Source organism: Atractosteus spatula, chromosome 11, assembly GCF_055471065.1.
Source record: "Atractosteus spatula isolate fAtrSpa1 chromosome 11, fAtrSpa1.hap1, whole genome shotgun sequence".
Taxonomy (NCBI): Eukaryota; Metazoa; Chordata; class Actinopteri; order Semionotiformes; family Lepisosteidae; genus Atractosteus; species Atractosteus spatula.
In genome coordinates, this window is record NC_142716.1 from 46,736,334 (window position 1) to 46,748,461 (window position 12,128).

The 12,128-nt window shown below is 46.9% G+C and overlaps 1 protein-coding gene across 3 annotated transcripts in view; it reads right to left on the reverse strand.

Moving 5' to 3' along the window:
• Positions 1-747: 747 nt before the first annotated feature.
• Positions 748-12,128, reverse strand: part of LOC148824204 (myosin-10) — a 77,138-nt gene continuing 65,757 nt past the window's right edge. For all 3 annotated transcript variants that reach the window (XM_088927903.1, XM_088927902.1, XM_088927901.1), the window contains 16 exons: positions 10,474-10,686; positions 10,192-10,336; positions 9,534-9,740; positions 9,134-9,238; positions 8,577-8,729; positions 7,845-8,093; positions 7,317-7,529; positions 6,377-6,589; positions 5,901-6,062; positions 5,551-5,679; positions 5,173-5,261; positions 4,820-4,943; positions 4,289-4,497; positions 3,587-3,695; positions 3,223-3,395; positions 748-2,627 (listed from right to left, as the gene is read on the reverse strand). In XM_088927903.1, coding sequence (XP_088784029.1) covers positions 2,483-2,627; positions 3,223-3,395; positions 3,587-3,695; positions 4,289-4,497; positions 4,820-4,943; positions 5,173-5,261; positions 5,551-5,679; positions 5,901-6,062; positions 6,377-6,589; positions 7,317-7,529; positions 7,845-8,093; positions 8,577-8,729; positions 9,134-9,238; positions 9,534-9,740; positions 10,192-10,336; positions 10,474-10,686 — 2,638 coding nt within the window. In that variant the 3' untranslated portion in view covers positions 748-2,482. The remainder of the gene's footprint in view (positions 2,628-3,222; positions 3,396-3,586; positions 3,696-4,288; positions 4,498-4,819; positions 4,944-5,172; positions 5,262-5,550; positions 5,680-5,900; positions 6,063-6,376; positions 6,590-7,316; positions 7,530-7,844; positions 8,094-8,576; positions 8,730-9,133; positions 9,239-9,533; positions 9,741-10,191; positions 10,337-10,473; positions 10,687-12,128) is intronic.

A 12,128-nucleotide genomic window follows, 5' to 3' on the forward strand; every position in this document is an offset into this window, starting at 1 on the left:
ACACACTGCATACAATTTGGTAATGAAGCCCATGCAATGTGTTTCTTTCCAATGTATTCAAAGGCAACGTACTAAACATATGGTATATAACTTGAGTCCCAGTGCTACACTAACCTAACAACCTCAGAACCCACACTGGATCAGTTTGACATTTTTCAAAGGACTTGTAAAGAGCAAGAATATGACAATTTGTGCACCTGTGCATTCAAGCTAAACATAGATCAGACTGGTTTTGTCATAGCAAAAGGTGAATGAGGGAGGCACTTTACTGTCCTCAGTCCCAACCACCTGAGACCAGGTAGAGAAGTGGGAGCAGCTTTATGGATTGAATTAAGGGGGAAAGTAATCAGGAGCACAGGCCCAAGATCAAATGTAATTAGGGTGTCAAGGTTAACACTTCTACTCTTACAATATGTGCCAAGTAACAGAGCGTATATTTCTGCATATTAGATCTTGGGTAACTTAAAAAAAACATCTGTATTTTGAAGATAACTTGCTTTATCAGACCACATCATAGTGAACAGCCTGTGTGCAAACATCTTCCAAAAATGAAACATTTATGCAGCTGTAATATCACTGATCACTGAAGGTAATCTATATAACAAGAAAAAAAATCAATAAGAAGTTATATAGTAACTATAACCCAAAGAAGCCCTAAACCACCTACTCACCCTTTACTTTTCACATGTCAAGTATTCAGAAATTAAAAAAATTGACATCCCTTCAAAGGAAACGAACACATACCAGTTCTAGAATGAATGTTTATTGTCTTTTACAAAAATCATTGTCTAGAAATACAGGTATACAAGAAATAAAAGGAAAGATCTGCAGTCAAATGCCTGGTTGTCAACAGCCAGTTCAATAATATAACTACCCCGTAGATGTTAAAGCTTTTAACCAAATGAAATAACACTTCCTGCACAGGGCAGAAGGCTCATCGTTTCAGAGTTAATAACACTGATTCATATCCACGTAATATCTATAATAGCACTAGAACTGGAGAGGTACATACTGTATATGATATGAAGCACAGCTAAATACAATAAAATCATGTTTAAACGTTATGTTTTTTTTGTTGTAATGTTAGGTATATATGAAGGTTTTCTACTAGTAATGCTTTCTTAGTAGTGTCTAAGGCACTTTTAAAGAAACATCAGTTTATTATATACTAACATTATAACAAATTACTTTTTTTTTAACTGAAAACAAAACTATAATAATGGATATGCAGGTCCTGTCACCACATCAACTCCACAGATATGCAACACCCATGCCGCTGAACTTCATAGTGGCTTCATATTGAATTTCATCTTATTTCAACTACTTCACATTGAAAGGTACATGAATTTTAACATGAGCGTCTTCAAAGACGATGAGGAAATGAGGGAAAGTGGAGAGAGTGAAGCAGAAACGTGACTGTCAGAGGAGAGCCATAGATGCACGACTTATACAGTGACCAGAAAACAAAAAACTGGGCACAGGTTCTGAAGTTCAATTTGTGAAAGACTGCCTAATATGACAAGTTTGACTATTTCAGCAAATGCTTCAAAAAAGGTTCCTAAAACTTAAACAAAAAGGAAAGGAAAGACCGCTTCGATGCACAGCAACCCATCTATCCCACCTTGATAAGTATAACAGCTCTTTGACAATGCCCACCCAGCCAGTACAGTTGAAAAGTGAAACTCAGCTTGTGTCCAAGGTCACTGAGAAATACTGCTGTTTGCAGAAGAGAGACAACTTAATATTTGCTGTTGAAGAGCAGTGAGGTTTCAGCTCCTGACTAACAAGACCCTCAAAAAACATTGCCCCCAAATGCAAAAAAAAAAAATATAGGTCAAAAGACATCAATTGAAATATGAGATTCCTTCATTGACTTCACAGTAACATTTTCTGTCGAGCACGTTCGCATTTCATTAACGGAAGCAGACGGGTCCTCGCATGATTTCACTTTCCAGTCCTTCACAGGTCCGAGCACAACCCACCGGCACACGATTCTGTTTTTGTTTTGTGTACGACAGAAGCAGTGTGCTCTGTACATCATAAAGAGACATGCATAGCAACAAAGAGGGGATCCACCCGTGACTAAGTTGTCTTTGAATGCAAATATCTTTTAATGAGAGGACAGTTTTGTTTTACTTCAGCCTTAATTTGCTACAAAATAGTTTTACATTGTTTATCTGGGAGAAAAAAAAGAATTACTCCATTTATTTATATATTTATATATATATAAAATGCACTTGTACCTATATTTGTTTAAGCAGATACAGTATGCCAAGGCTAGTTATATTAAGACGCAACAGATCAGTGATTTACAGCCTTGCAGCGTGGCCAGTGAGGAGTAAGGCAGACTTCTGACCACAGGGCAGCCTGGAGGGCTGGTCGGAGCAGTTTCTCCCCCTCTTCGCTGGCGTGTGGAACAGGGGAGGCTGTAGCGCTCTAGCATGCTGGCTGGCTGGCTGGCTCCAGGGCGAGAGCGAGGGCTCTACTCCACCTGGGGGGCCTGCGTCTCGTTGGCGTCGCTGGCTTTCGCGTCGGCGTCGTCGTCAGAGAGCTCCAGCGAAGCCCCCTCGATCTGGAGCTGCCGGCGCCCCGAGCGGCTGGAGGAGAAGCTGATGGGGCCGCCGCGCCTGGGGACAGCGAGAGCACAGAGGTGTCGGCGAGAGCACCGCACACTTGGCCAGCACCTCTTCAACAAAACTACGCTAAGCCTTTATTTGAAAATTTAGTGACAACGACCGGCTCATATAGGTATCAAAAAAGCTTTGTCTCATATTCATCTGAGAACAGCCACTGGTAAATGTGAACAAGAGCATTTCTGCACTGTTTTTTAGGACAATAAAATAATGATATTCGTCTTTTGCTCTGCTTTTTTCAAACTATGTTGCAGCTGTGGAGCAGGATTCATTTAGTAAGGGCACACCTGTGCTGGCAAGCGGCACAAGGCTGAGAACCGTTATGCGGTATATCTGAACGCCTGACCCCGCATGTTGAAGCTGTGGATATATACTCAGAGGATCCAAGCGAAGGGAGAGAGCACTGCCAATATGATCAGGATTAGTGCATTAAGGGCAAAAATTGCAAGAAATGAGAGCAGGCCGTTTGGCCCATCTGGTAGTTTGGAGCTAACTGTTCCAAGGATTTCCTGACAACCGGCAACCCAAACACATGGCCTCATCTCTCCCAGCCCAGCCCGTGAGCTCAGCCCCGCCTGGCGTCCGCTACCTGAGGCGGTTCTTCAGGGTGTTGACCTCGCGGCTCAGGCCCTCGCTGGCCTCCGTGGCGTCGTCCAGCTCCCTCTGCAGCTTGCGGCGGGACGCGTTGGCGCGGGTGGCCTCCTCCTCGGCCTCCTCCAGCTGCCGCTTCAGCTGCTTCATCCTGGAATTGGCCTTCTCCATCTGAGGGAGAGGGAGAGACCCATCACCCCACACCCACTTAGGATCCGTGCGGCTACGACACGGTTAACATTAGGATACGTGCCATTCGCTAATCCTGCAATCTTCACATCACGCCAAGTGAAGAGGATTAAAAACCAGTGGGCTTGGCCAGGGTACATGCTCGTCGGACTCACGCAGGGCACCTACAGTACCTGTTCCTTGTACTGGTCTGCATGGCGTCGCTCATCTTCAACCTGCATGAACACCTCTTTCAGCTTCTTCTCTGTGCGGCGAACGATCTTGTTGGCTGCAGCTCTCTCCCTGCGTGGGAAAGAGACCGGTTTAGCCCCAGAGCACAGCCTGAGGTATCCGACAGCTCAAACTACCAAGCACGCCGATGCCAGCAGCTTCCCTCCGCGGTTTGGTACTATAGCTACTTCAGGAACCAGATTAGGAGTGTGACCACAAGAACACAAGAACACTGCCTTGAGCATAAAAGTCACACACTGGATTGGACAGATCAAGATTCATTTTGACTGGGTTTCAAACTCATTCACTACATATGTGTAATTAGAATTCTGACTGGAAGTTAAGGTTTTAATCTTTAAATGATTTGTTTCTAACCAGAATTAGCCTCCACAGACTGTTTGCTTTGGAAGGGCCACGATTCTAGTGTTATATGTAATCATATCAGCCCAAGTGTAAAATTCCCTGTTCATAAAAATCTGATGTTTTGAAACTGCCCTCTGAAACGTGCAGCTAAAAGAAGCCATGTGTGATGCGTTTAGACTATTCCTGCCATTCTAAGATTTCCTGGTGTTAATCTCCTTGGCGCCAGAGCTGCAGCGACAACTGTCCTAAACCAATGGAGCCCGTGGTGAGCTGGCTGGGTGCCAGGGGACGTTTGTGCTCACTTGGCCTCTTGCTCCAGCTGTTCCTCCAGCTGTGCGATCTTGGCCTCTAGGGCGGCGATGGTGGCCTTGAACTTGGACTTGACGGAGCCCTCCAGCTCCTGCAGCTTGGCCTTCAGCTCCTTGTTCTGGCGCTCCAGCTGCTGCCGGGCATTCTCGCTCTTCTGCGCGGCACTGCGCTCGCCCGCCAGCTCTGCATTCAGGGTGTCCACCTGGCAGAGGAAGACAGGACCGTTATTACTACTGCTGCATCCCCGAAGCGTCTAACAGGAGGAACTGAAGCTCATTCACTTCTTGAGCTGCATGCGTGTGTAAGCGTGAGAATGCTCCTGCTTCATCTTACTGCTTCATGGAAGCCTGTGTCAAGGGGACTGGGGCAGAGAGCTGTGCGAGTCTGCATGTGTATTTATGAAGCAGTTCCAACCAGTGCCATGTGTATGCAGATATTTTGGAAGAGGTGTGAAGGCACGACTGGAGTGTGGGGAGGTGTCGTGCACGTGCTCCCAGGAGGAATTTTCAGGCGCCCCCATCTACCTGCATGGTGGTTTTGCGGAAGCGGTCATTGAGCAGCTCCATGTTGCTCTGCTCTTCCTCCAGCTCCTCCTCCAGCTGGGCAATTCGAGCCTCCAGCCTGCGCTTCTCATCCAGCAGGGCTGACCTGCCACAGACAGACAGAAGCACACAGGGTTCTCAATTCAGCAGGACACGGACTCAATTAAACAGTATTCGGATCTGCTACTGAAACAGCTGCACCCATCACCACAGACTGTACCCAAAACAGAAACATCAGTTAACACGGGTTCAAGACGGAATCAAACCGAGCCCTTTTGGGCCCTTAGAATCTTGTGCGTGACCCATTCCCCTGGCGTCTGCCAGCCCAGACTCACTTTCCAGAGGCACTGTTGGAGATCTCGTCAGCCAGCTCGTCCCTCTCCTGCTCAGCGTGTCGGCGGGCTCGCTCCGACGCTGCCAGGTCCTGGGCGGGGAGACAAACACAGACTCAGACCGCGGATTACAGCACTCAAGAAATGAAAAAAAACATTCAATGTAAAAGGAGTGATTTCATAGGTATAATGTGTGAGCTTGGGTGCCTTAGTTGCTTAATCCCTCTGTTCTACAGTTGGGAATTGTATTTATTGAACTGTACTTTACCTGTACTTGATCTTTGCATACTGTGAGAAACAGTCTTTTCTCCAATAGTGTATGAAGGTCAGAGCTGCCCTAGGGCAGAGAAAGCTTTAGTGTTGCTGAAGAGGATAACGCACCTCCTGAAGCTGGAGAATCTCTGCTTCCAAACTCTTGAGCTTCTTCTCGTTCTCCTTGGACTGAGCAAAGATCTCGTCTCGAGAAGCACGGGCCTCCTCCAGCTCGCGCTGGTAATCTTTCATCTGAGCCTAGAACAGGAGAAATAGCCCCTTTACCACAGCAGTACTTCATGGGTGAATAAAAACCACTGTATTATGGTAGAACCAATATACAAATATAATAATTAAACTAGCATGAAGGTATAAAGATGTATGCATAATGCAAGTGAACATATTCTGATTAAGATAAAACATGGCTGGGCAAACATTTCAGGGGGAAAATGAGAGGTGTGGTTTTGCAGGATGAGTACCTGAAGCTTGCGCAGTTGTTTAATGGCTTCGTCGCGGGCCTTGTTGGACGCCTCAATCTGAGCCTCCAGGTCTTTCAGGTCCATCTCCATCTTCTTCTTGGCAGCCACAGCCAGGGCCCTTTGCTTGCGTTCATCCTCCAGCTCCGCCTCCAGCTCCCGCACCTGGGAAAGTAGGGTCAGCGGCACTGCACTGCGAAGCCACGTGCTGGGGTGGCCTGGACTTCACTCGTACAATCCCTGAACTCATCCAGATGTATGAGAAGTACCAGGCTTTTGGATGAGGCATTCCACTACAAAATAAAATGACTAGTGCCTACCTTTACAAACCAGCACACAACTTCATATGAACAAGAAATGTCTTGAGATAAAAGGAAACACAGGGACCTTTTCCTCTTACAATTCGCTAGACCAGACACACAAATATCAACCCGCTTCTGGCTGGAGCCCATCTCCTGCCTCTCTCCAGAACACGGCACCTGCTTGACCAGCATCCGCTTCTTCTCCTCGTTCTGCTCATCACGGGCCTGCAGGTCCCTCTCGAACTGGGCCTTCATGGCCTGCATGTTGACCTCCAGGCGCAGCTTGGCGTCCTCAGTGGCCTGCAGCTCGTCCTCCAGCTCCTCCAGCTGTGTGCGCATCTCCTCCACCTGCTGCTCCAGCGTGCGCTTCGACTTCTCCAGCTCGTGCACCTGTGCGCATGCGGCCAGGAACGGGAACAGGGATCTTGAGAGTCACTTCAAGCACAGGTCTCGCTGGAGAGATACTGTTTATTCCCCCACAATAGGTGGCAAGACCCCCCCCTCCCAAGCTTCCAATAGCTACATTCCCTAGGTCTAAACTCAAAAGAGTAAATCAAATCTACTTCCTTAATCTACACACAGACAACAGGGACAGAGGACAGATACTCCAAGTTACACAATTTGGACATATGAATACCAAGCCACACAACAAAAAATGGGAAAATACTGTTGAAACTACTTGCTGCGGCACAGCTTTAGTACTGCTACATAAATTTGTTTGTTGCCTTCCGAGAGAAAGCAAACTATGTTCCTTTCTGTGGTCTGTAACATGACCCTTATCCTGGATAAGCATAAAAGCGGTGGATGTGACACACCTGTATCAAAGAAAAGGAATGTCAACATTTTGAAATGAAATGTCACAGTGTGGGTATGCCTGGTTAAAATCATTTGATGATCACAGTGATCAGACCTTCAGCTGCATTATTAATGAAGCTATTGTGGACTAGTCCAGGAACCTAACCACCTCTAACCATCTTTACAGGAAGACACTTGGAGCTCCAATAGTTCCAAAACGTATTTGGAGCAAAAGGCTTGGAATTTGTGGACTTCCTGTACACTGCCGATAATACAAGTACAACGCTGTCAATTTCACGAGAGATTTCGTGATCAGACCCACATTCTTGCCCACGTCGTCCTTGGAGCTCATGAGATCCTCCATCTCCGTGCGCAGCTGTTTGTTCAGCCTCTCAAACTCCTCCTTGGCCTCCAGCGCCTCGTCCAGCGCACGGGCCAGAGACAGAGCCTTGGTCTCCTTCTCCCGCGCCTCCGCTTCGGCGCGGTCCCGCTCGTCGGCGTAACGGGCGGAAATGTTCTTCTCCTCAGCCAGCATCTGCAACACAGCAAGGGTAAATCAACATTCCCAGCTCAGCACCGCCAAGACGGGAGCGGCAGGAACTTGTGTTTCCACAAAAGCAGTGGCAGCTCAGTGACCTAATCCTCCTGTGGTATACGGAATTGACGAGCTGTCAGAATAAGTTCAATTTTCATCCCATGAAGCTTATACCTTTAAGAAGTCGGTAACAGACAAAAACATCAGCATACAAAGTGTTTCAACTATAGACTGATAGACGCTAAAATCGAGTATACTATTCTGGTACTGTGCAGATTAAAATGTGGTACCAGAAACTGTTAGCCACCACTGTACCTGGTCAAACTTCTTCTGCTTCTTCTCCAGGTTGGAGACTATCTGTCTCTGGTGGTCAAGGTCCACCATGAGGTCATCCAGCTCCTGCTGCAGCCGGTTTTTGGTCTTCTCCATCTTGTCGAAGGCCATGGCTTTCTCCTCCAGCCTCTGGTTGGAGCTCTCCACATCCTTCAGCAGCTTCTTCTTCACCTCCTCCAGCCCCTCCATGGTCCCAACATCGTCCTCCAGCTTCTTCTTGGTGTCCACAAGCTGATAGGATTGACAGAAAGACAGAGAAGCTCACCAATACTGAACACAGAGCTGAGAGTGTGGCACTTCGTGGTCTCGCAGATCAGACTAAATAATGGCCTCAAATGTCCTGCCTCTAGAAGTGGCACAGAAATATCTTTCAATTGTGACCTCTGCATGGTTTTCATAATATGGCTTAATGCAAACTAGTGGGTTTTATCCAATGTCCTGTCAGGTGCACCATGAGCCTCACAATATACTGGGCACAGTCATGTCATCATCTAAATTTTCTCCCCCGAAGTCTGACCACCCTGGCCTGGAAGTGAGGTCATTTTATCTTTTTAAAAATTGGTCATCCCACTAAATCTGAGCATGCAGTTTGGACAGCTGTTTTCATCCCCCCCCTCTCAGGCCTGTGCACCCTTTACATGAACCAGAAGTGGGTCCAGCTGGCTCTCTTCTTCCCCTCAGCCAGCCCACACCTGTGCACTCTGCCCCCTGTACCTGCGCCTGCAGCGTGGCCAGCTGTTTCTCCAGGTTCCTGCGGGCCTCCTCCTCTTCCTCCTGCTGCTCCTGCAGGGCATTCTTCTCCTCTTCCAGCTGGCGGATACGGCTGCTCAGGTTCAGCTTCTGGCGCGTCTCCTCCTGCAGCAGCTCCTAAACACATAGCCCCACAAATGCAGTCATAACACTGCACAGCTCATTCACTTGTGCATCTGCACCTTGCCTGGGCACAGCAGAAGTGGCCCTGCTGATCTTGGTGAGCAGGCGGATGAACAATTCTGCCCAATGAGTTAAGCACTCAGCATTGCAAAACATTCTCACATGAGGAGTCCAAAGGATCCCTCTCTGCTGTAAACTCCTGCCACTAAAAAGGTTTCAGGAATTTCATAAAATCTGATTCACTTTACTTGCCCAATACTGCGTGAAATGTCAGGGTAAACTGGGTGATTACAACAAAGTCAGAACTTTGCTACACAGCCTACTCTTGAAAAGTACAGCCTGATCAACAGCCTGTGATTTAATACCGTATCAGCAAGAGCCATCTCCCCTTCACTCACCTGCGTGTCCTGTAGCTGTGATTCCAGACTGGCTGCATCTTTGGCCAGTTTGATTCCCTTCTTTTCTGCCTCTTCCAGCAGGGTGGAGACATTGTCAAGCTCATTCTACGCAGAGAGAAAAAGGAGTGTTTCACATAATATGGTACAGATAGTTATAATGCAGTGATAAAAGCCTTGGGAGAAATTCTACAGTCTTCCAGTTTACCTGCGTATGACACTTGTGGTTTAATTTCTACACACCTTCAAAAAGCAGTGGAGATTATAGTGGTGACACTGATACGCACTTCACAACTCTGCAACACAGCACCTGAAACTTGCTATAAGTCCAGATTGCACCAGCCTCCCAACACCAGATTGTGGCCAGCTCTTATAACACGGGACAAGGTGACTACGGACAGACCTGCAGCTTGTGAGTTCGCTCAGCCAGCTCGCTCTTGGACCTCTCGCCCTCGGTGACTCTGGCCATGAACTCCTGCAGCTGTGCCTCCAGCTTCTTCCTCTTGTGCTCCGAGTCTGCCTTGGCCTGCTGCAGCACCTTCACCTCGTTGGCCATCTCCTTGTTGTCACTCTCCAGGGTCTGCTTGTTCTTCTCCAGGTTCGACTTGAACTGCAGCGGTCATCAGGAAAAGCGTCGGGTTACGCACAGTAAGCTTTCACGAGACTCGCAGACAGGCTTCACAGCTCGAAAACGTAAATTAACTAAAGCAAACGAATTAAGAACAGAACTGCAAAACTACGTGGAATCCTGCAATGCCACTCAGTCGTAACACTAACGCTAAACAGGCCAAAATAAAACTCAGTGATCTAATGTTCAAAGGAATCAAATGGGATAGCACGGAAGGTTCTTTGACCTTATCCTAGTTGAAATCAGTTAGAATGGACATGTTTAAAAAAGCTGAAAGCCTTTTTCTCAGCTCTTTAGAGCCTTATCATTAAGAATATTTTTTCAGTGCATCTTAATCAACCCCGCTGCTGCCTCAAGAACCGTATTTCAACATTTCCGTCACGTGCAGCCTGTCGACAGCGAGCCGGAGAGCACGCTCGGATACTGTCCGTACCCTCTTGGCTTGCTCGAGCTGCTCCGACAGCTCCTCCAGGGCGGTGGAGTGCCTCTGCCTCATCTCCTGGATTTGAGATTCGTGGTTCTTCGTCTCTTCCTCAATGGCCTTCTTCAGCTCCGCCACCTCCTGCTCACGCTTGGTCCTACAAAAACGGATCCGTCAGGAAGCAGGCTTCTCTCAAGCTGCGATCCGGCAGGAAAGGAGGGCTGTAGACCCACGTGCTACTCAAGAACCAGCCCAGGTGAAGCGGCCAGGGCTAGCGGCGACGTGCCCGCCTACCTGAGCTCCTGCTGCGCGGCTGTCGTGTCCAACGTGTCCTCCAGCTCAGTCTTGAGGGCCTCCAGCTCCTCACTCAGGTCTCTCTTCAGCTTCTCGGCCTTATTCCGCGCTGCCTTCTCCGACTCCAGGTCCTCCTGGAGCTCAGCCAGCTGGGCCTGCAGCTCTCGCACCTGCTTCAGGGCATTGTTCTTCTGAGCCACCTCCTCGTCCCCCCTGGGCCACACACAGAGCACAGCAGGTGAGAACTCCCGAGGCACGCGGCCCCCTGGACATTGCGAACCGCAGCACCCTGGTAGATGTTCATCACCGTGGGTGGCATTAAAAAAAAAAACGGACAAGCGGACAGGAGGTACAAGCTGCTCAGTGCCTTATCAAAGCGTTTCAAAGCAGAACATTTGTTAGAGCTGTGCAAAGTGGAAACAGGACTTGGAATGTGTGGGAGGCAAGGGCAAACTGCACAACACGGCAACAAAAAAAAACAAAAAACAGTGTAGAGATTTTCACATTTGGACAATTTCTGCTGATTTTATTACTTCAGTTAGATTTGGGGGCAATAATTCTGTATACCATTAAACTAGAAAAGCCCCTATAGCAGACTGCAACAAAATAAAAAGTCCAAACCATGTACCAAATGCAACTTATATGGACCCCCAAAAAATAAATACCCTTAATTGGTTAAATATTGTGATCAAGGGAGTTTGAAAACAGGAAGACAAAAGCATTACAGTTCTGTCAGAGCAAAATAAATGAACTGGAATTTTAGGGTGTGCGCCAATGTCAAATAACTATCACATGTTTAAATCATTTAAACAAGGCTTTAATACAGCTTTAGGTTTAGAAGGCTTGCATAAGGTTTTAATACCAAGGACACCAAGCAAATATGAAGCAAACAACCTTTTTAAAAGTCATACATCAGTAACAGGCTTGCACAACAGCACCTGGGGATTTCATTAAAACTGGAATGAACTGACAGAATGCTGTACAAATACAGTGTAAGAGCAAGTGAGGAATCAATTATTTTTAATCTTTACTAGGATTATCTCCTTTCAGTGATAGCTACATCTCAATTTAACCTGCAGTTTGTCTCCAAGCTGGCTGACAAGGTAAATGCACAAATATGACATTAAAATATTTTCAGTTCAAATGTAAGTGGAGAGAACAAGTGCTTTGCTTGCCGAGAGAATAGAAATTGAGGTACTGCAGGATTAAAGATTGGTCTTAAAGCACAACCCTACATACAGTACGCAACTGAAAATTGAGCCATAAACCAAGACCACACATGGGAATGTTTAGTGTGAATATCAATCAAGCAAAATTAAGAGTGCAGTGTGCCAACCTGTGAGAAATTCTCTCAAAATAAAAACAGTCAAAAATGCTCTTGTTGGAATGAAGGAATGGCAATGTTTGCCTTTTAAAGAATTTTGTGGCTTCCATTTCTTAAAGAAATCTATAGCTACAGTATGCCACAGGTGACATGCCAAAGGGTCAAAGGACAAAAAACGGCACGTGTTAGTTTAAACATCCCGTAAACATTACAATCCATTACAATGTAGTCAGCTTGAAGATAAGCAATCTACTAGAAAACATCAGCAAAAGGGGCAACTTCACAAAGCTGTACTTTCAAGTTCAAATACTTGTGAAATTTTTCCATACAA